The 23,762-nt window shown below is 33.9% G+C and overlaps 1 protein-coding gene across 8 annotated transcripts in view; it reads left to right on the forward strand.

Annotated features, from left to right (window-relative positions):
• The window catches only part of LOC116279904 (membrane cofactor protein-like), a 281,425-nt gene that overhangs the window by 40,937 nt on the left and 216,726 nt on the right, over positions 1-23,762 (forward strand). For 3 of the 8 annotated variants that reach the window (XM_072948467.1, XM_072948469.1, XM_072948468.1), the window contains exons 12-17: positions 2,258-2,440; positions 4,037-4,084; positions 10,654-10,704; positions 11,208-11,243; positions 11,769-12,012; positions 15,992-16,151. The exons of the other annotated variants lie outside the window; for them this stretch is intronic. In XM_072948467.1, the coding sequence (XP_072804568.1) occupies positions 2,258-2,440; positions 4,037-4,084; positions 10,654-10,704; positions 11,208-11,243; positions 11,769-12,012; positions 15,992-16,064 (635 nt within the window). In that variant the 3' untranslated portion in view covers positions 16,065-16,151. Of the gene's footprint in view, positions 1-2,257; positions 2,441-4,036; positions 4,085-10,653; positions 10,705-11,207; positions 11,244-11,768; positions 12,013-15,991; positions 16,152-23,762 lie in introns of those variants that run through there. 8 annotated transcript variants of the gene reach the window in all.

Here is a 23,762-nt window from a genome sequence, read left to right on the forward strand (position 1 = left end):
ACTATATGTCGCCTATTTTATCTAACTGTTCTCCAATCAGCGGTCATTATATGTGCTAAAGTTTTACATTAACAGATAGTTGCGTGTATCAATCTGTTCCCTCCTGGCTGTGAGTGTTGTGTCCTTCTTATTAAAGCTTCTGGACTTCCCCATGCTGAAATCATAGAAACTTTGCAACCATGCATCCTGGGATTGCGTTGTTCGCATTTAAATCTTTGGTACATTTGAAATCATTCAGGTATGTGGAATGAGCTTGTGTTCCTCTTCATTCCACCCACCCCCAGCCAATGGCAAAGTAGTACCATTTGTTGAGTAAATTGTCTTCTCTCCAACTGTTTTAAGGGGCCAATTTTTGTCACCCATTAAATCCATAGGCGTTCTAGTCTTCTGTAGGCTCCCTTGAACTCTGTCCCAGTCTGTGCCAACAGCAAATCATTCTTTTCACTCTACTTCTAGAATGTGTTTTAATGTCAGGCAGAATGCTTCCTGTCCACAATTGTACAGGCTACACTCATGTTAATGTTCCCAGATCAACTTTTATTTTCTTTTTCTTACCATTTCAGCTAATTAAGCAGCTTTCAATAAATTCACTTCCAGGTCCAAAACTGTGCTTGATTTCCCAGACTGTAACCAGTTAGCTTCATTTTTCATACTGTGACATTTCTGTCATATTCCAAATAAGGCCAATATTTCCCCTATCTGCACTGTTCCCCACCTCATAGAGTTATTATTTTTCTCTCTCCTGGGCATTCTTATTTGGCAACAGAAAGGAAATCTCACAGCCACTGAAAGGCAGGAAAAGTCTTTATTTACCGAAATGATGTAGGTCCTTTCTGGCTAGGACTACTGATCAGCTCCTCTGCTTAAGTCTTTGGAAACTATTTTGACATGGTAGAAGGAATTATCTTCCTGATTTCAGGGCTTCCACCTCTTGGTTCTCTTTCAAGCAGCAGAAGCAAGAGAGAAAAGGAAGAATTGGTAGAGCCTTAGCCTGGGCAGAGAACACTCAGGGTCCTATGTTGCTACCTAAGAAATGCAGTGACGCTAGTGGGTTAAATAAAAACTTTAAATTTACCAAGGAACTCCCAGCTAACTAAACACATTGTTATAAAACTACTGAAAACAAAGCAAAAGAGAGAAAGAAATGAAGAATGGAAGGAAGGAAAGAGGGATGAAAGAAGGAAGAAAAAGAACAAAGGAAGGAAGAAAGAAAGAAATAAAAGGGAGCCAGCAAGAGTGGTAAAAGATATATTAAAGTCACAGCCACCTAACCACCACCTTACCCAACTTCACTTCTCTTAGGGAACTATAAAAAATAAGTGCTGCTAATGTGTTATAAGAAAAATTAAGCACTTAAACTAGAATTCTTTTCAGGGAGACATCTTTCAAAGCTGAAAGTGAAATAAACAAAACTTGTTTTAGATATACAAAATCTAAGGGAATTTGTTATTAGTGACTTGAACACGAGAATTGATAAACAAAGTTCACATAGTTGAAGAGAAATGATACCTGATGGAAATCTTGATCCAAGGAAAAGGAGGAAGAATACTCTTCAGGTTTAAAAGGCTTTATGTTATCTGGCCATCATCCACTTCTCAGATTTCACCTCATAAGATGTTCTCTGGAACTCACTGCCCAGCCCAGTGTTTTTTAGTTTTGGTTCTTTTTTTCCCAATTCTGCAAAAGTAATCCTGAAGTCAGTCTAGAGGGCATGACCTGTATTTTACTTCTGAACAAGTAGAGTAGAGTGCGGAATACCAGAGTACACCAGCGTGAGGCCTAAGCATTTTGCATGGCTGGACTTTTCAACTTTTAAGTTTGAGTATTTAAAGTATTACCTTCTCCAAAAAGTCTTCGCTACCTTTCTAAAAGAGCAGGGAACTCTAACTAGTGTCACCATGATCTTTAAAAAAAAAACAGTCCTAGAGCTGAAAAGTATCAAAAGTTGCTTTTGAACTCACCTTGAATTTGTATCTGGTAGTGAGATCTTCCTCAAAACTTGTCACTAATGGAAAAAAAAAAATGAAGAAAGCCAATGAACTATAATACATTCTGTTCTAGGTGGAAAAACGTTCTTAGGTTTCTCTAAATCTTTTTGCCTAGAATTCAAATGCACAAATAAAGTCTTTTTGTTTCTTCACTTAACATCTTGCCTTCATTTCTTGCCTCTTTCCCTCCACTTGAAATTACTACTTCGCGCTAGTTTTTCTGTGTGAATGTAGCTTTCTATTAATTCTGGAATTTCTTCACTTTTCAGAAGTCACATGTAAACCTCCAGTGCTCGAGCATGGAAAAGTGATATCAGAAAGTAGAGAATTATTTTCCTACAGAGACGCGGTGATACTTGAATGCCTCCAGGGCTTTTCCCTTAATGGCAGCCACGCAGTCTTCTGTGGTGGCAACAGTACTTGGGAGCCTGAGATGCCAAAGTGCATTAAAGGTACAAATGTCTTTTCCTTCTGTCTTTTAACTTTCCCTTTTAGTTTTTATTTTTTTTCTCAATGAAAAGAATAAAAGAAAAGAAGCACTCTGAGTATTTAATTCAGACTTATATTCATTTCCATGACAGATATTTGACAAAATTTACATAAAATTCTGCTGTTGTGGTTTTGCATGCTTTTAGAGAGTCAGCACATTATGTGCTAGCACATTACACAGGTATACTAATTTCTCTCCTTCGGTATTTTTATGTCTGGAAAGAGGTAAGAATCATTTTTCCGAGTAAATTGAAGCATGGGAATTTTGCCTTGAAATAAGTCAAGAATGAGAGGCACAATTCATATCACTTAAATGAGGGGAAAGCAGTACTCCCAAGTGGTTGATCCTACATTATTTTGTTTTTCAGTGCTGGTTCGTCTCTATAGACTTCCAGTATTAAGCCATTCACATTTAGTAATGTCTTGCTGATAATTTACAAAAGCATCCTTTAAGTTCCTGGGATTTACAGTCACCATTTTTAGTAACAAAAAGAGGAAGAACACACTACAATTATGTTAGCATGATAATTAGAACACCTTTTTATAATTTCTGTAAAGCTAGTAGCCTGTAGCCTCCTAGAGTAGCTTGGTGAATGCTGGGAATTTTAGGGGGAAAGAGGTGATTTTTGTTCGATGATATGTCAAGACTGCATATAGATTTGTACTTATTGGCCCATCCCTGTTTAGTCACATGGTCCTAGTAAGAATATGCACTGTGGCAGACTATGTTTGTTGATATGCTGTTTTTAAAGGTTTGACCATAAGCATTTTTTAAGGACTTATAAAATAATGATACAGTTGAGCATTTGAAGAAGAGGGGAATTGTTTGTGAGAAAAAGCTCATGGAGAGAAGAAACTGTAGGGATCTTTTTTTTAAAAAATGAATATCAGTTCTCCTATTGGATTGTTAATCAGATTTTATCATCAGTTAGAGAAAGACTATACTAAAAGCATCAGTAGAAACATAAAATGGTGTTAAGTCAGTTTTAAAACTGCTAAGAAAAAATGTCCAAAATACTAAGTGAAATAAAAAGATACAAATTGTGGAATAAAATAGTGCTTGCATCTTTTACTCTTTCAAAAAAACAGCTTTTGGTTTGATTGATTTTTTTCTGTTGTTTTTTTAATCTCTATTTTATTTATTTCCTCCCTGATCTTCATTATTTCCTTCCTTCTGCTGACTTTTGGGTTTTTTGCTCTTCTTTTTCTAATTCTTTTAGCTGCTAGGTTAGATTGTTTATTTGACAATCTAACCCACCTTCCCTTCTTTGAGGAAGGTCTTTTTTAAAAGAATACTAAGTTTTATGATTTATAGTTACTTAACTACTAGGATTTCCATTATAAAGTAAAAAGTTGTATCGAACATTTTATGCATACTTCCTTACCTACTCATGCAAATATATGTTTAGACTAAATTCTCAAGAGCAGAATTGCAAAGTTCTGAGTGTATCTGTATTACTTATTTTGAGAAATAATTAAACTTTCTCTAAAATATAAAAATTAAATGCATAATTTTATATTGATAAGGCTGGTGCATTGAGTCAAATTTATTTTTTCAGGTTATGATTCTACTGATACAATCAAGGAGCCAGTTTCAAACCATCCAGGTTCAGTAACTCTGTACTTATATTGTTAAGAACTTTATCAGGTGATGGGTACAAAATCATGTCTTATTTAATTTACATTTCTTTAATTATCAATGAGGTTGAACTTTTTCTTGTCTACGTTTATTTATTCATATTCTTTGTTCCTTTTTCTAGTAGGTTTCCAAAATATTTTTCTTGTTGATTTGAATTTATTATAAATTAAACCTTTTTCATGTGAAGTGATCTATTTTCCTAAGTTTTTTTTTTTGCCTTATTTTCACTATCAGTTTTCTTTTAAGATTTTTATACTATACTATTAGATGTAAGTTGCTTTTTATAAATTTTTGTTATATGAGTGGTACACAAATATATTTTTGTAAATTTTCAAACATTGCAAAAGTATACAGAGTGAAATTAGATCCCCTGATCTCTCTCTAGCCTATTACCTGAGTTAATCACTGTTAATAGTTTAGAGTATCTCTATATATTTCTGTAGATCAAAATCCTTTTATGTGTAGTTATACATTTAGTTTGGTGGGGTTTTTTCCTCTTTTTTTCTTATACAGAAATGGTATCACTCTCTTCATATTTTTCTGAAACTTTCACTTTTTATATTTAACGTCTGGTTTGGAATTGTATTTTGATTTATTCGTATCCTTATTCTTGATGACTTTAATATATATCATCACATTTTATCTAACTATCCTCCAATCTGGTCATTTATATGTGCTAAAGTTTTATATTCATAGGGAGTTGGTTGTATCAATCTTTTCCCAAATGGCTGTGAATGTTGTGTCTTTCTTATAAAAGCTTCTGGACTTCCCCATGCTGAAATCATAGAAACATTGCAACCATGCATCCTGATTGCATTGTTTGCATTTAAATCTTTGGTACATTTGAAATCATTAAGGTATGTGGAATGAGCTTGTGTCCCTCTTCACTCCACCTACCCCCATCCAATGGCAAAGTAGTATCATTTGTTGAATAAGTTGTCTTCCCTCCAAACTGTTTTGAAAGGCTAGCTTTTATCACACGTTAAATCCATAGGCATTCTAGCCTTCTATAGGCTCTCTTGAATTCTGTGCCTGTCTGTGCCAAAACCGAATCATTTTTTTTTGTTCTAGTAACATAATATGTTTTAATGTCTGGCAGAACACTTCTTGTTCAGAAGTGTACAGGCTACACTCATGATAATTTTTCTAGATCAATTTTTATTTAATTTTTCTTATCATTTCAGCCAACTCAGTAGCATTAAGTACATTCACATTGTTGTATAACCATCATTACTATTTATCTTTAAAACTTGTTCATTATCTCAAACTAAAACTTTATACCCATTAAGCAGTAATTCTCCATTCCCAAACCTCTTCCCAGCTTCAGTAACGTCTGTTCTCCTTTCTGTCTCTATGAATTTGACTTACCTAGGTACCTTGTATAAGTGGACTTTTATATGTGTCTTTTGTGTCTAGCTTATTTCACTTAGCATAATGTCTGCAAAGTTCATCCACAAGGTATCATGTATCAGAACTTTATTTCTTTTTATGGCTAAAAATATTCCAGTGTTTGTATATGCAACATTTTGTTTATTCATTCATCTGTTGATAGATACTCTGTTGCTTTTACCTTTTGGCTAATATTCTAAATTCTGCTTCTCAGAATATTGGCATCTAAGTATCTGTTTGAATCTTTATTTTCAACTTTTGGGGGTATATACCTAGGAATGGAATTGTTGAGTTATAGATTAGCACTTGTCTAATTTGGGGAAGGAACAGCCATACTGTCTTCCATTTTAAAAAAAAATGTTTTTAAGTGCCATCATTTTCATTCCCAACAGTGATGCACAAAGTTTCCAATTTCTTGACCTCTTTGCCAATACGTGTTAATTTATGAGTTTTGATAATAGTTATAATCTGTTAGTTAATAAATGTGAAATAGTATCTCATTGTGGCTTTTATTTACATTTCCCTAATAATTAGTGATGTTGAACATCTTTCAAGTGCTTCTTGACTATTTGCATATCTTCTTTGGAGAAATGTTTATTCAAGCCCCTTGCCTATTTGTAAAATATTTTTTGTCGTTGTTGTTATTGAGTTTTAGGAGTTTTTTGCATATTTTGGATATTAATACCTTATAAGTGTAAAACTTCACTCTTTTTGATGTGAATATCCAGTTTTCCAAAATTGTTGGTTGAAAAGACCACCCTTTACCCAAGGAATGTTCTTTGCATCCTTGTAAGCAATCATTTTGTTCATATAAGTGAGGGTTTATATATGGGCTCTATATTCTATACCATTGCTCTATATGTCTGTCTTTATGCCAGTAACATTTTGTTTAATTATTGTAGCTTTTTGGTAAATTTTAAAATCAGGAAGTGTGAGTTCTCTCAACTTTTCTTTTTCAAGATTGTCTTGACTGTTAGTCCCTTAAGATTCCATGTGAATTATAGATTACATGTTTCTGTGTCTGCAAAATGCATTTTCAAGATGGTGATGGGGAGTGTAATTAATCTGTAAATAACTTCAAATTGTATATATATGTATTTGATTGAAGTATAGTCAGTTTCAAATGTTGTGTCATTTCTGATGTATAGCATAATGCTTCACTCATACATGAACATACATGTATTCATTTTCATATTCTTTTTCACCATAAATTACTATAAAATATTGAATATAGTTCCCTGTGCTATACAGTATGAACTTGTTGTTTATCTATTTTATGTATATTAGTATCTGCAAATCTCAAACTCCCAAATTATCCCTTCCCACCCATTGTCTCCCTGGTAACCATAAGTTTGTTTTCTATGTCTGTGAGAAATGTTCCTGTTTTGAAAATAAGTTCATCTGTCCTTTTTCATTTATTTTAAGACTCCACATGTAAGTGATATCATATAGTATTTCTCTTTCTCTCTCTGGCTTACTTCACTTAGAATGATAATCTCTAGGTCCATCTATGTTGCTACAAATAGCAGTATTTTACTATTTTTTAGGGCTGAGTAGAATTTCATTGTATAAATATACTTCTTTATCCAGTCATCTCTCAATGGACATTTAGGTTGTTTCCATGTCTTAACTATTGTAAATAGTGCTGCTGTGAACATTGGGGTGCATGTATCCCAGGAGTGGGATTGCTGGATCATATGGTAAGTCTATTTTTAGTCTTTTGAGGATTCTCCATACTGTCTTCCATAACAGCTGCACCAAACTACATTCCCACCAACAGAGTAGGAGTGCTCCATTTTCTCCATACCCTCTTTGGTATTTATCATTTATGGACTTTTGAATGATGGTCATTCTGACTGGTGTGAGGTGATACCTCCTTGTAGTCTTGATTTGCATTTCTCTGATAATTAGTGATATAGAGCATTTTTTCATGTGCTTATTGGCCATTTGTATATCTTCATTGAAGAATTGCTTGTTTAGGTCTTCTGCCCACTTTTGGATTGGCTGTTTGTTTTTTCTCATTAAGTTGTATGAGCTGTTTATATATTCTGGAGATTAAGCCCTTGTCAGTCTCATCTTTTGCAAATATTTTCTCCAATTCCATAAGTTGTCTCTTTGTTTTGCTTATGATTTCTTTTGCTGTGTAAAATCTTATAAGTTGAATTAGGTCCCATTTGTTTATTTATGCTTTTATTTCTATTGTTTGGGTAGACTTCCCTATGAGAACATTGCTACAACTTATGTCAGATAATGTTTTGCATATGTTTTCTTCCAGAAGATTTATACTGTCTTGTCTTATGTTTAATTCTTTCAGTAATTTTGAGTTTATTTTTGTGTATGGTGTGAGGGAATAGTCTAAATTTATGGATTTACTTGCAGCTGTCCAGTTATACAACACCATTTGCTGAAGAGACTCTCTTTACTCCATTGTATGTTCTTGCCTCCTTTGTCAAAGATGAATTGACCAAAAGTTTGTGGATTTATTTCTGAATTCTCTATTCTATTCCATTGATCCATCTGTCTGTTTTTGTACCAATACCACACTGTTTTGATTACTGTAGCTCTGTAGTATTGTCTGAAGGCCGAGAGGGTTATTCCTCCACTTCGGTCTTTTTCCTCAGTATTGCTTTGGCAATTCTGGGTCTTTTGTTATTCCATATATATTTTAGGATTGTTTGTTCTAGTTCTGTGAAAAATGTCCTGGGTAGTTTGATAGGGATCACCTTAAATCTGTAGATTGCTATGGTAGTATAGCCATTTTAGCAATATTAATTCTTCTAATCCAAGAACATGGGATATCTTTCCATTTCTTTAAGTCATCTTTAATTTCCTTAGTCAATGTTTTGTAGTTCTCCACATATGAGTATTTAACAGCCCTGGTCAGATTTATTCCTAAGTATTTTATTTTTTGGATGCAATTTTAAAAGCAATTGTTTCTTTACTTTCCTTTTCTGATATCTACTTATTAGTGTAAAGAATTGCAACTTATTTCTGTATGTTAATCTTGTTTCCTGCTACCTTACCAAATTCTCTTATCAGCTCTAGTAGTTTTTGTGTGGAGCCTTTAGGATTTTCTATATAAAGTATCATGTCATCCTCATATAGTGACAATTTTACCTTGTCTCTTCCAGTTTGGGTCCTTTTATTTCTTTTTTTATGTCCAATTGCAAAGGTTAGGACTTCCAGTACTGTACTGAATATTGGGCATCCTTGTCTTACTCCAGATTTTAGCAGGAAAGCTTTCAGCTTTTCACCATTGAGTATTATGCTGGCTGTAGGAGTGTCATAAATAGCTTTCATTATGTTAAGATATGCTGCTTCTATACCCATCTGTTTCCTTCTTTAGGCTTGGAAAGTTTTCAGTCATGATTTCTTTAAATACATTTTCAAATCCCCTTTCTCTTTCTTCTTCTTCTGGGATCCCTATTATGTGCAGGTTGGAACGCTGTATATTATCCTATAAGTCCGTTATATTGCTTTCATTGATTTTTAATTGCTTTTATGTCTGTTCTGTTTGAGTGACTTCCGTTATCCTGTTTTCTAAGTCACTTATTCATTCCTCTGTGTTACCTGATCTGCTTTTGACTGCCTTTAGCTTGGCTCTTACCTCAGCCATTGAGTTTTCTGCTTTTAATTGACTCCTCTTTATAGTTTCTATTTCCTGTTATAGTATTCTCTGTCTCTATCTGTAGTTTCTCTAATTTCCTTAAGTGCTTTTATCACCCCATGATCAAGCATATTGTTGAGATCTATCTCATTGTTCTTTCAGGGGACTTCCCTTTTTTATTTTTTTTAATTGGGAGTAATTCTTCTGCTTCTTCCTTTTACTTATGTTTCTCTGGATTTATGGATTTAGCAGTATCAGTTATCTACTCTGCTCTTGAAGAGCTGTTTTTTATTTGTTTGTTTTTATTTAAAGTGGGGAAATCCTAGTGTGAGGGTGCCTTTCTTATTTTGCCACTCCCTCCCCACAGGACTGGTCCTACAGCAATTTTCTTTTTTTTTTCTTTTACTGGATTTTGCCTAAATCATCCTGTATTTCAAAGTAAGAGACACTCTGCCAGATTTCAGGAGGTGTTCTGTGTTATACAGAGGGTTTGTAGATGTAATTCTTGGTGTATATGTGGGAGAGGGAGAGCTGTGAGTCTCTTGATTCTGCCATCTTGGCACCTCCCTCCAATCTGTAAATTACTTTGTGTTATATTAACAACTTAACAATATTAAGTCTTCCAGTCCATGAACACAAGATGTCTTTTAATTCATTTATGTCTTCTTCCCTTTCTTTCAGCAATGTTTTATAATTTTTAGAGGACAAGACTTTCCCTTTTTGGTTAAATTTATTTCTGAGAATTTTATTCTTTTTGATGCTATTTCAAATGAAATTTTTTGCTTAATTTTCATTTTGGATTGTTTATTATTAGTGTGCAGAAAGATGACAGATTTTTGTGTGTTGATTTTGTGTCCTTCAATTTTGCTGAAGGTATATATTTGTTATAACAGTTGTGTGTGTGTGGTCTTTATGAATCTTTCTATATAAAAGATCATGTTATCTATAAATAGACATTATTTTAATACTCCTTTCTCATTTGGATATTTTTATTTCTTTTTTACTAAATCTTTCTGACCAAAACTTCCAATATTATGTTGAATTGAAGTGTAGAGGCAAAATTAGGCATCCTGTCTTATTTTTGATCTTATGGGAAAAAAATTTTTAACATTTCAACATTAAGTATAACATTAGCTATAAGTTTTTTACCAATGTCCTGTTTTTTGAAGAGACTTTCTATTCCAGAGTAACCACTAAATCATTTTAAACCTTCCTCTATCATTTAATTTTAAGTAGAATCACATTGAATTCAAGGCTAATTTTAAATATACACTAATGATAAGTTTGCTTATTGTACCACAGAATTTGACACAAGGAATATCAGAGGACAAGAATAAGAGTTTGATAGCATTAAATATAAATTTATATCTTATGTTGCAGATTTTAAAGAGAAATTTTAATATCATTTATAAGGAAAACTAAATTAAAATTATGAACTATAATTATGGATTATAGAAAGGCAAAAAATAAACACCAATGAATGTATAGACCTTTAAGATTTATTTAGTCTTTTTCTTTACCTATTTCCATTTTTTTTCTAGAATATTCCACTCCAAAAGAATTATCATTACTTGGGGACTTTGGCAAACTAGGTATTATTTTAATTATTAATAACCCTACATCATTAGACCTTAGAGTTCTACATGGAAATATCATGTTCCAATCATTTGTAGGTAGGAAAGAAGCAATGTGTCATAAATAATTAGTAATAGCTGACATTTACTGTTATTTTAGTAATGCAGATACCGTGACAAATGCAAGTAGTAATTTCTATAGATGCATATATGTAATTTTCTCTAATCTAGTGAATTCTGTCATAGTAACCTGTACTAACTACCATGACATGATAGCTATATCACAAAACAGTGAAAAGTGAGGCTCCTGTTAAGAGCATCACAAGGTGGATCCTAACCCTGAAATCTCTTTAAAGGGGTTCTATGATCAAAATGACTTGGATGCACTAGCAGTCATGCCAAAAGCACATTAATAAACTTTTTTGCTGTCGTTTTTAGATTCTGATCAAAATTAAAATACAGTAGCTATCTAGGACCCATACATGCTCAATATCTTCAAAATTGTTCATTTTTTTCCTCAGATTCAAGAAGCATTTCTCTGCTTATTCTAATTGCAAGTACGTATCCAAACTTCAATACCTCTTAAATCGCAATGTAGTGTGAATAAGTCCATTATTTTTTTCAGTGATTTTTCAGTTACTGTAGTTTTTTTTAATAGCTTGAAATTAAGTAAAAACAGTCTAGAAAAACCTGATCTTTTATGATATACCACTTCGTGCTGGTACATTGTACAATGTACCACTGTACCTTCTTTTATATTCTGTAACTTCACTTAGTAACAAGCCCTCAATAATAAATGTTTTTTTCAATATGAGTGGTCATATGAGTCTGCTTCTTGAATGCGCTTTGTACTATCTTCAAATTAAACAAGGACTCTGACCTACTGTGAACTGTTTAAGTGACTCCAAGGAGTTGATTTAGATCCTTAAGAGTCTAAATGGAATATAAATGTATATGGGCTTAAATAAAATTACATTTTCTAACTGCAAAAAATGTAACCAACATTTATTTCTTCTGTTAGGTTTGGAATCTTGATAATTAGCTTCAGAGTTACATATCATTTCTTTCTTCTTTTCTTTTAGTTGTTGCCATTTTATTAGTTTACATCTGCCTGTACAGATATCTTTTCACTAAGAAACAGAAGAAGAAAGAAGAGGAGGAGAAAGAGGAGAAAGAGAAGAAAGAGAAGGAAGAGAAGGAGAAGAAAGAGAAGGAAGAGAAGGAGAAGAAAGAGGAGGAGAAGAAAGAGAAGGAAGAGAAAGAGAAGAAAGAGAAGGAAGAGAAGGAGAAGAAAGAGAAAGAAAAGAAAGAGAAAGAGAACAAAGGGTAAATTACAGCTCATTTCCTCTTAGTCTAACCTTTTCACTCTTGACATGCATTTGTGCAGTTGTTTGTAGTCCACGTTGCATGCCATTTTTTTTAAAATGTGCCTGCATGAGAGTGCTGTCTGAATTGCATTTCATTACTGAAAATATTTTTAGCTACTTTTCATGTCATTGAACAGGAGAAATTTATGCAGAGTTTCTTCAACTATTACAACTGCAAGAAACATTTCAGTGGCATTAGATGTTTAAGTTCTGCGGTAAACCATGGACTATTATGAGGCCTTCCCTACCCTAGTTGTATCCTACTTCCTAGATTGGGCTAGTAGCCAAGATTAAAGTTTAAATGGTTCACGGCAGAAACTCTGACATTTGCATTCACTTGCATTTTATGATGAAAATCTCCATTTGTCTGCACAGCTTAGGTAGTAGTAAGAAGCTATGTAGCCACAATTTGATTTCATTTCATTTAGAGCTGTTATCTATATAAGTTAAGCTGTGAAATTAAAAGCAGCATTATTTGATTTCCCTTTTATGTTCTCTTAATTTACTAAGCGGCAGTAAAATAGATGGGATTAAAGTTACTGAAAGGGTAATATTTACAAGGCACCTCTTTAATTTTGTCCTTCTCTTTATCTGTAAAAATGAAAAAAGTCAGGGGGGCTTAGAATAGAAAAAAAAAGAATAAAAATTCATATCTACTAAGGTAAATTGGGATTTTAAACATTAAACTTAAATTTTAATGAAAAAAATTACAATTTAATAAAAGACTTAAAATAAATCAAGGCCAATAAACATAATGGACATAGACACAAAAGTCCCCCAAAAATGTCATTAATTAAGGAAATTGAGAAAGATACAAATAAATAGAAAGATATTTCATGTTGATGGATTGGAAGAATTCACATTGTTAAAATGCCCATACTACACAGAGTAATCTATGGATTCTACACAATCCCCATCAAAATTCCATTGGCATTTTTTACAGAAACAAAACAAGCAATCTTAAAAATATCTGTATAGAACCACAAAAGACCCTAAATAGCCAAAGCACCCTTAAACTGTAAACATCATGCTCGCTGGTGTCAAACTATATTATAATGCTCAAGTAATCAAAACCATATGATATTGGCATAAAAACAACACATAGATCAATGGAACAGAATACGGAGCCCAGAAATAAACCTACATGTATAAAGTCAGTTAATTTATGACAAAGGAGGCAAGAATATATGGTGAAGAAAGAAAAGTCTCTTCAATAAATGGTGTAAGGAAAACTAGACGGCTACATGCAAAAGAATGAAAATGGACCACCATCTTACACTATATACAAAATTAACTCAAAATCTGTTGAAGACTTGAGCATAAGACCTGAAATCATAAAACTCCTAGAAGAAAACATAAGCAGAAACTCATTGATATCCATCTTGGCAATTATTATTATTATTATTATTATTATTATTATTATTATTATTATTATTATTATTATTATTATTATTTGGATTTGGCACCAAAAGCAAAGGCAAGAAAATCAAAAAGAAACAAGTAGCACTATGTCAAACTGAAAAAGCTTCCACACAGCAAAGGAAACCATCAACAAAATAAAAGGGCAATCTACTGAATGGAAGAAAATAATAGCAAACTATGTATTTGATAAAAGATGAATATCCAAAATATGTGACCACTCATACATCTCAATAGCAGAATATCAAACAATTTAATTAACAATGGGCAAAGGATTTAAATGGACATTTTCTAAAGAAGACATAGAGGTCTTCATCCATCAGGTACATGAAAAGATATCCAACAGGTACATGAAAAGATGCTCAGCATTACTAATCATCAGGGAAGTGTGATTCAAAACCTCAATATAATATCACCCTGCAGTATTGAGGTTCCTCAAAATATCCAAACTAGAACAACCATACAATCCAGCAATTCCACTTCTGGGTATTTATCCAAAGGAAATGAAAACACTAACTTGAAAAGATATCTGCACTCCCATGTTCATTGTGGCATTATTTATAATAGCCTAAGTATGGAGACAATGTAAGTGTTCATAGTGTGGAGAGAAGGGGACCCTCCCACACAGCTGGTGGGAATGTCGTTTGGTGCAGCCATTATGGAAAACAGTATGGAAATTCCTCAAAAAACTAAAAATAGACTTACCATATGATCCTGCAATCCCACTTCTGGGTATATATATCCAGAGGCAGCTCTAATTTGAAAAGATACATTCACCCTAGTGTGCACAGCAGTGCTATTTACAATAGCCAAAACATGGAAACAACCTAAATGTCCATTGACAGATGACTGGATAAAGAAGATGTGATATATTTATACAATGGAATACTATTCAGCCATAAAAATAAGAACTTTTAAGGTAGAAACTCAGCAACTATCAAACATGAAATACAGTATTAATAATTATACTCACTCTGCTGTGCATTACATCCTCATGACTTATTTAATGAAAGTTTCTAACTTTTGACTCCTTTCACTCCCTATAAGCAATTTCTTGTTAAAAGCATAGTTATGTCTTGATCACAGGAGTAAAGGGGAAGACAATTTTATACCAACTACAATGAGAGTCTGGGCCTATCCAGCCCAGTGTGTCTGCATGGTTCTCTTAGGATTCCTTTGAGTCTAAAGCCAACTAGGACAGTAGTTTTCAGATAGACATGAACTTCAAAGTGTCTGTAAACATTTGAAGATAACTTAATGAATGCTGAAGGTAATAACATAACTGGAATTAGTCATTCACACTCACATTTTAATCATCTTCGAATAGCTTTTTTGTTATATCTAATGAATGTTTCTTTAAAATTATATTAATGCTTATTTATTTTTCTCATATATTAAATTTCTATTTATAATTCTATTTTTTAAAAGAGTCCAGTACCACTAGAAAAAAATGAACTGATTTCAAAAAGTAGACAAATATAGTGGTTTTGGAGGATTCAGGAGGAGTCGCCCACCACAGTAGTCCTTAGGAAAATGGCTCTGTTACAAGCATAGTGCTGTGACAGTGGTGGTTCAGTGATGCCTCACCCACCAGGAGAAATAGTAGAATCTCCAAAATTAACACAGTTAGCTCTTACTTGGGGTCGGCATCCCGAAGTGTTTGCTGGGGCGGGAACGCTCTGAGTAACCGACTGGTCCACATTTGGTTGTGGTCTGTCTACCCTGTTTCCTGAGGAGGAACTGGGACTGCATTTTCCAGCTCCAGACTCCTTAGCCCTGAGTGGCTGCTGTGACTTCAAACATGGCTTATCCTACGTAAGATGAGCTTGAGTGCAAAGTACACACCAGATTCAAAGACTTAGTGCAAAGAAATGTATAGTATAAGGGTACTAGGTTAAATTAAATATATTAAAACTAATCCTGCTTCTTTTCATATTTTAATGTGATGACTTCCAGAAAATTCAAAATTACCTGTGTGATGCACCTTATATTTCTTTGCATAGCACTGATTTGAATAATAGGTTTTAAAAAGATGTCTGCTTTTACAATAAAAGTGTGATGTGGATTTTACTTATTTAGGAGTCTCTCTTATTGCAACACATCATTTCCTTGACAGTGAGGGGTAAATGAGGCATTATTAAACTTGAACACTCCTGGAATTATTGTCTTTTTAAAGGTTTTATCTCAGAGCCAGATTTAAAACTCCATTATTAGGGAAAATGCATGTTTCTATTTAATCTTTCTCACTGACCCCAAACTAAAATATTTACTAAGTATATGCAACTGCTCTGTTTTTCATTTTGGGGGGCATCAAAAATATAACACAGGGTTAGAAAAAGGGTTTCTGGAGTGAGACTAGTTGAACATTTGAAATTACTTGAAAAGAATCATTTCCTAGTTATGTGACTCTTACTACTATAAATATGCTTTTAATTGTCCATTTTCTAAATAAGCTTCTGGAATTTAATTTCTGTACTTATGTTTACTGCTGATGCTATCTTTTTTGCCTTGTCTTGTAGGAAAAGAGAAGTTACTGCTAGACCCACAGCTCACCAGATAAAACCGACCAGCCCATCAGTACGGAAGCACTAATTGTTTTCTACAAACCCACATATTAATTTATCTTTTGAGTCTGTTAATATATTAATATCTACAGTAAATTCATACAACTATGGAAAATAGTATGCAGATTCCTCAAAAATTAAAAATAGAATTGCCGTATGATCCAGCAATTCCAGTATAGGTATATACTGAGAGGAAACAAAATCTTCCATGTGGAAGAGATCACTGCACCTCCCTGTGTATGGCAGCATTACTTACAATAACTGAGACTACCTCCATCGACAGATGAATAGATAAAAAAATGTGAAATATATTTATATATAAGCACACATACACACACATGCATACATAGAGTGGAATACTATTCAGCCATGAAAAAGAGGGAATACCTTCCATTTGTGACAACACTTATGCATCTTCATGGCTTTTGTCTAAGTGAATGAGGCATACATGAAGAGACAAATACTGCAGTCTCACTTATATGTGGACTCCAACAATCCACATTCATAGAAAAAAAAAATCAGATTTCTGGTTACCAGAGGTAGGGGAGTTCTGAGAAGGTGGAGGAATTGAGTAAAGAGGTTCAAAAGGCACAAACTTCTAGTTATCAGATAAGTAAAGACTAGTATGTAATGCACAGCATGGTGACTGTAATTAGAATGCTGTATTGCATACCTCTGACACCCTGTACCCAACAGTTCTGCATCCTTGGATAAGGAGGGCTGGCTGTGGTATGCCTTATACAAGGGACTTGAGCATTTAGATTTTTATTTGTAGGGGAAGTGGGTAGGGATCTGGAACCAATCCCCCTCAGATGTCAGGGGATAACTGTATTGGCAAGTTGCTAAGAAAGTAAGTCTTAAAAATTCTGATCACAAAGAAGAAAATAAATTTGGGGGGTAACTATGTGAGATGATAGATGTTAAGAAATTTAGTGCAGTAATCATTTCACAATATATACATTACCAAGTCATGTTGGGCACTTTGAACTTACACAGTGTTATTCAGGCATACTTTGTTTTTTTTGTTTGTTTGTTTGTTTTTGTTTGTTTGTTTGGAAATTATAGGTTTGTGTCAGTCTTACATCAGCAAGTTTATTGGTGCCAACATTTGCTCCTTTCATGTCTCTGTATGACATTTTGGTCATTCTTTCAGTATTCAATTTTTTATTATTATTCTATTTGTTACGATGATCTGTTTTCAGTTATCTTTCATGTCACTGCCAGGACTCACTGAAGGCTCAGATAATGGTTAGAAGTTTTAGCAATAAATTATTTTTTCATCAAGAAATCTACCTTGTTTTTTTAGACATAATGGTTTTGCGCATTTAATAGACTACAGGACAGTGGTCACATAAAACTGGGAAACCAAACAATTCATATGATTTGCTTTATTGCAATGTCTGTTTTAATGCAGTGATCTAGAATCAAACCCACAGTGTCTCTGAGGTATATCCGGATGTCAATTATATCTCAATGAAAACAGAAGGAAAAGAGAGATCTACAAAGATAATTCTCTAGATTCTTTCACTCTCATAAATGCTAGTGTAAAGTCTCCATGTTACTGAGTCCAATCTCACTCTGCTTGTCACACCACAAGCCAATAAATTAGGAAACGAGGTGTTGGGGCAAGGAATAGCTACTTTATTTGGAAAGCCAGCAAATGGAGAAGATGGCAAACTAACGTCCTGGAGAACCATCTTCCCAAAGTCAGAATTCAGGCTCCTTTTATACTAAAAGGGGGAGAGTGTATGCTTGGTTGTTAGAAAAATCTTGGTGTAAGAAATCTTTGTTCTTGGAATCCTTTCTTCTTGCAACTGTCCACATGGGTCAGGTTATGCTGTCCCTGTAAAACCTCCAATAAAACAAATGTTATTTTCTATTCTGCATCTTGTTGTCTTTATATGAAAGAAAAAGTGTTAGTATCCTTAAAGGTTTAGCGCTGAGAATAGGCTATCCTGTATATTTCAGGGTACAGGCAACATTCCTTTACAAAAGCTGCAGAACTAGCAAGACTGAGCCTAGGAAGTACAGCACAGGGTTAAAGCCAAAGGAACAGATCTAATATTGGAGTCGGATTAGTTATTTTCTATTATAATAATGCTAACATTTTACTATTGTTTGAATGTAGCCACAGTCCTTTAATCTTCTCTGAAACATGTAGGAATTTGGGATTGAACATCTTGCCTGTTTTCCCTTAAATAACACTTATATTTATAGGGCAAGTCAGCTCCCTGGATCTCTCGTAGTATTAAGGTTGGAAATACGTTTTTTTTGATAAAATTTCCAAACTCAGAGAAATATTCCTCAAATGATTAAATTTTATTTGTAAAGAAAGGGACTTTGAAACCCCTCTGTTTAAAGATTAAAGCCAACTCTTAAGATTCATTCAACAACCACAAAATGTGTTTTATATATTATTTATTACTAAAAGCCTTTACAAATATGTGAACACTATCTCAGCCCATATTCATTAAAAGTAAGAGCACCGAATATTGGGAATTTGAACAAGTTTGTCTTAACTAAGAATATTACCAGAAAAATATTCTTAAAGTAATAGGGGAAAGTTTTATTTTTAAAAATTATTTGTAACTCCTTGGTGATTTAGAAAAGCTATGAAGTTTATGTCTAGCACTTGTTCTTCACCTCTTTTAATAAAAATAAGCCAACCTGAGAAATCAAAAAGAATTCAGCCTCAGTTGCCTGCTTCTGTAAAAAATTAGAGGCTTTCACAGCCATAACAGGAGTGTCAGCTCAGTAAGGTGTGAACACTGTGGCCTCGCAGTTTTCCTAAAAAGAATTCCCCTCTTTAAGACAATTAGAATCACTCTAAATTCTGGCTCTAGGTGTTTTTTTCTCCCTACTTGAATGACAGGATGTCTTACTTTAAACATGTCATCTGAAGGTATTAGAGCAGACAGATAGCTAGATATGAGCAGAGAAAAAGGGACACAGGCCAAACACAGGAAAACATATATCACGTAAGCACTAGGGGTCCCTGGGCAGACAAAGAAAAGCAGGAACCTCTGGGCTGATAAGTGGCCACACCTTTTGGGGTGATGAGCAGCCTGGAAGCTAGCAAGGAAAGGTGGGAAAAGGTAGGAATCTCCAGTGTTCAAATGTAAACTTTAGCTCATTATGCCCTCATTTCAATAAAACTATCCTTGCAGATTAGAAATACCCATCATGCACTGATGTCATGACACTTTCAATCCAGACTAAATAAGAACACCTTCTCTTCCGGAAGGTGGAGTTGGGATGAAAATCAGGGAATACAACCAAAAACCTTCCCTCCTCAATGAATATTCTGCCCATTCATTTTTACACTCTATGTAACCAACTTGCCAAAAAAACTCAGGGCAGTCACGTGCCTGAGCCTGTCCATTCTCCCCTTGAGAGTGTACCATCCATCCCTTAATAAACCCGCACTTTACTTTCTTAAGCTCTGTGTCTCAGCTCAATTCTTCGTGGGATGTGAAAAGAATCCGGACACCAGCTACATCTACCAGCAATGAAGGTAGGCAATTTTGTGGGGGGAAGACATCTATCAGATAATATCAAGTTGCATCAGAATCTTTGTCTTTGTGGGCACCTCACCTCATCTGTAAAAAGGCAGCATAAAGACTCAGCCACGTATTTCAGAAAAGCAAACTTTGTGGATTTGCTGTCAGTCATACAAAGGGACAAAAAGAGAAACAGCTCAGGTAGCTCTTTATCTCAGGTGGGGCAGTTCCCAGCCCCTTCTCAGTCCTCACACCAGGCAGGGCAGCTTTAAAGGAGCCAGTGGTCAAAGAGGAGGGGCTGCCCTCTACCCCAAAGATTTGTACAGGTTTTGATGTACAATTTTCCAATTAGTAGCACAAATTGGGCCAAAGAAATGTTGCCTTGAGAAGGATATGAGTGGATCTAGAGTGAACCAGAGTAAATAGTTTTACTCCCTAAGGACTTCTTTATAGAGCCCTGTAAGTGTTCCTTCCTTTTATAATCTCTGATGAGTCACCTTAGAAAGATAAGTTTGAGCAAAAGTTAACACAAATTCTGAATTAAATTAGAGTTGAAGTTTTACTGTACCCATTTTTATATAGTTTTCAAAAATGAAGCACTTGCTTAGAAACAAGGGATGACTGTACTTTTTTTATGCTAATTGAAGAATTTTTGAACCAAAGATATTACGCTTATTGAAATAAACTGACTTATAATTATTTCTGCTTCAAATTTAGTGTTTTCAATTCAATATATTTATATGTGAGATTGAAATATGTGTATAGATATAAATTAAGTTCTATTCATTAAATAATTTGTTAAGTTACCTAAATAATGGGGAAACCATTTCTTCTCTAGAAAAATAGGTTCAAGTGAGAGAGAAAATGTACGTTTGGATTTAAACATTTCTTAAAAGTGCAGGAATGTACTCTCAGTGGAATGAAAAGTCTCTTGTCTTTATAGTTCATTTTTTGAGATTTGAATTTTCAAATCTGTTTTAAAAATAAAATGTAGATTTGGAGAAGTTTTATTCATGAGGATGCATTTACTTCCATGTGTTTTATCTCAAATCAGAGCATACTCCTAATTGAGGTCCCTCTTCTGGAAGGACTCCCCTCCTACAATCACCACTCCTCCCCTCACATCTCAGAGCCCTAACTGTGTCCAGTCTCCTCCCCTCCCAGCCCGTCCTGTGCCTCCCCTGCTCAAAGGTGTTCTGTCCACCACATTACCTACAGCATGAAGTCCACATTTCTTTCACGATAATTGAAGGCTTTGTACCATTGTCCTCGTTTCTTCCCAAGCCTTCTCTTTCTGCTACACTTCAGAAAACCTGCCCTCAGTCAAGCCAGACCATCCGCCCTGTGCTCTCTGCTGAACTCCTAGCTCACTGTTGTCCAGAAGTGCCTCTGGTCCTGTCTGATCCTGGGCATCTTTCAAAGCCCAGCTCACAGTGCCCTGGGGAGTACGGTCATTTTAACAACAGTAGTTCTTCCAGTCCATGAGCATATTATATCTTTCCATTTGTTTGTGTCATCTTCAGTTTTTTCATCAATGTCATACAGTTTTCCAAGAACAGGTCTTTTACCTCCTTAATTAGATTTATTCCTAGGCATTTTGTTGATTTTGATTCAATTGTAAATGAGATTGTTTTCTTAATTTCTCTTTCTTATTGTTCATTGTTAGTGGACAGAATCACATCGGATTTTTGTATATTAATTTTGAATCCTGCAACTTTACTGAATTCATTGTTGAGTAATAACAGCTTGTGATGGCTTCTTTAGGATGTTCTATATATAAAACATATCATGTCATCTGCAAGCAGTAACACTTTTGATTCTTCCTTTCTAATTTGGATTTCTTCTCTTTTTTTTTTTCTGATTCCTGTGGTTAGAACTTCCAATATTAATGCTGAATAAAACTGGCAACATCCTTGTCTTGTTCATGATCTTAGAAGAAATGCTTTAAGTTTTTCATCATTGAGTATAATGTTAGCTGTGGATTTGTCATATGTGACTTTTATTACACTGAGATAACTTCTCTCCATACCCACGTTGTTGACATTTTTTATCATAAATGGATGTTGAAATTTATCAAAAAATGTATGCATCTATTAAGATAATCATATGATTTTTATCCTTTATGTTATTAATTTGGTGTATCATGTTGGTTGATTTTCAGATGTTGAATCATCCTTGCATCCCTGGAATAAATTCCACTTTCTCAAGATGTATGATCCACTTATTGTACTGTTGAATTAGTTTGCTAACATTTTGTTGAGGGTTTTTGCCTTTAATATTCATCAGAGATACTGCCCTGTAATTTTTGTGCCTTCTTCATCTGGTTTTACCATCAAGATAATGCTGGCTTCTTAGAATGAGTTTGAAAGTGTTTCTTCCTCTTCTATTTTTTGGAAAAGTTTGATAAGGATAGTTGTTAATTCTTCTTTAGCTGTTTGGTAGAATTCACCTGTGAAACCAACTTGTCTTGGACTTTTGTTTGTTGAGACTTTTAAATTATTGATTCAGTATCCTTACTAGTAATCATTCTTTTCAGATTTTCTCTTTTACTATGATTAAGTCCTGACAAGTTTTAAATTTCTAGGAATTTACCCACTTCTTCTAGGTTGTCTAATTTTTTAGTGTATAATTATTTATGGTAGTCTTTTATGATCATTTGTATTTCTGTGGTATCATTGTAATACCTCTCTCATTTCTGAAATTATTTGAGTCCTTTTTTTTTCCTTGATGAGTCTAACTAAAGGTTTGTATACTTTGTTTATTTTTTCAAATAATCATTCTTTGTTTCATTGATCTTTTCTATTGTCTTTTAATCCTCTTCTTCATTTATTTCTGCTCTGTTCTTTATTTCCTTCTTTTTACCAACTTTGGATTTTCTTTGTTCTCCTTTTTCTTCTTCCTTCAGGTATCAGATTGGGTTGTTTGAGAATTTTCTTGTTATTGACATAGGCATTTATCAATAAGAATATTATCTTAGAATAGTTTTTGTTGTATCCCATAATTTTTGATATGTTACGTTTCCATTTTCATTTATCTCAATGTGTTTTTTATTTTTTCTCTTACCAATCAACTGATCAGTGGTTTAATCACCACATATTTGTGATTTTTCGAGTTTTCTTCACATAATTAATTTCTTGTTTACTATCATTGTGGTCAGAAAAGATGTTTGCTATGATCCAAATCCTCTTAAATTTACTGAGACTTGTTTTGTGGCCTAAAAAAAGGGTCTAGATTGGAAATTGTTCCATGTGCATTTGAGAAGAATGTGTATTCTGTTCCTTTTAGATCAACTATTTTGTAAATATCTACCTAATCTAATGTGCTGTTTAAAGCGAATGTCTCCTTATTGATTTTCTGTCTAAATGATCTATCCATTTATGTAAGTGCAGCATTGAAGTCCCATACTAGTAGTGTATTGCTGTCTACTTCTTCCTTTAGGTTTGTTAATATTTGGTTAATATATTTAGGTCCTCCTTTTTGGGTGCATAAATTTTTACAAATGTTGTATCTTATTTGATTGACCTTATCATGATATAATCCCTTTCTTTATCTCTTATTACAGTTTTGGTTTCAATTTATGTGAAATGCTAGCATCACGATTAACAGCATATAAATTCTGGGGAGTTCAGTTGTCAACCATGCTGTCATCTAAATAAAAATATCCTGTTAGTTCAGTGTCCTCCCTTGACAAAGTTACTATAAGTAAGCTGGAGAACACCTCAATTAAAATTTTGGCTGGAAAAGAGCCAATACACTTCAACAGAATAAGATCTGAGACTCGTAAAATCTTTGAAGTGACTTCACAGTGATGCAAATATGTGCACGTGAAGATGCTGAAGCTCCCCCAGTATCTAGCGAAGCTCTCGTCTCTTGATTTGGATTTCTGTCATTCCTACATCCTCTTCTCTTGTGCTAAAAGCACACATTATCTAGTCAGGGGAAACTACACTTAAGATATATAAATTGTCTCAATTACTTAAAGAAAGAAGATGTCACCCAGGATTTCTTTTTCCAAGTGTGTCATTTTTCTTATTTTAAAAATGATATCATGTAGCATGGGCTTATTAAGGAGAATTTCAAAAACACAGGAGGAAGATATAAAAATATGTGTCACATGAATTATATTACCTGATGAGAACCACAGCTAATACTAATTCATTATTTGCTAATATTTCTTCATATGTTTCTTCATGTCTTTTTTCCTTAGATAGCTATTATTCTTTCAT

This window comes from Vicugna pacos, chromosome 23 (genome assembly GCF_048564905.1).
Source record: "Vicugna pacos chromosome 23, VicPac4, whole genome shotgun sequence".
Taxonomy (NCBI): domain Eukaryota; kingdom Metazoa; phylum Chordata; class Mammalia; order Artiodactyla; family Camelidae; genus Vicugna; species Vicugna pacos.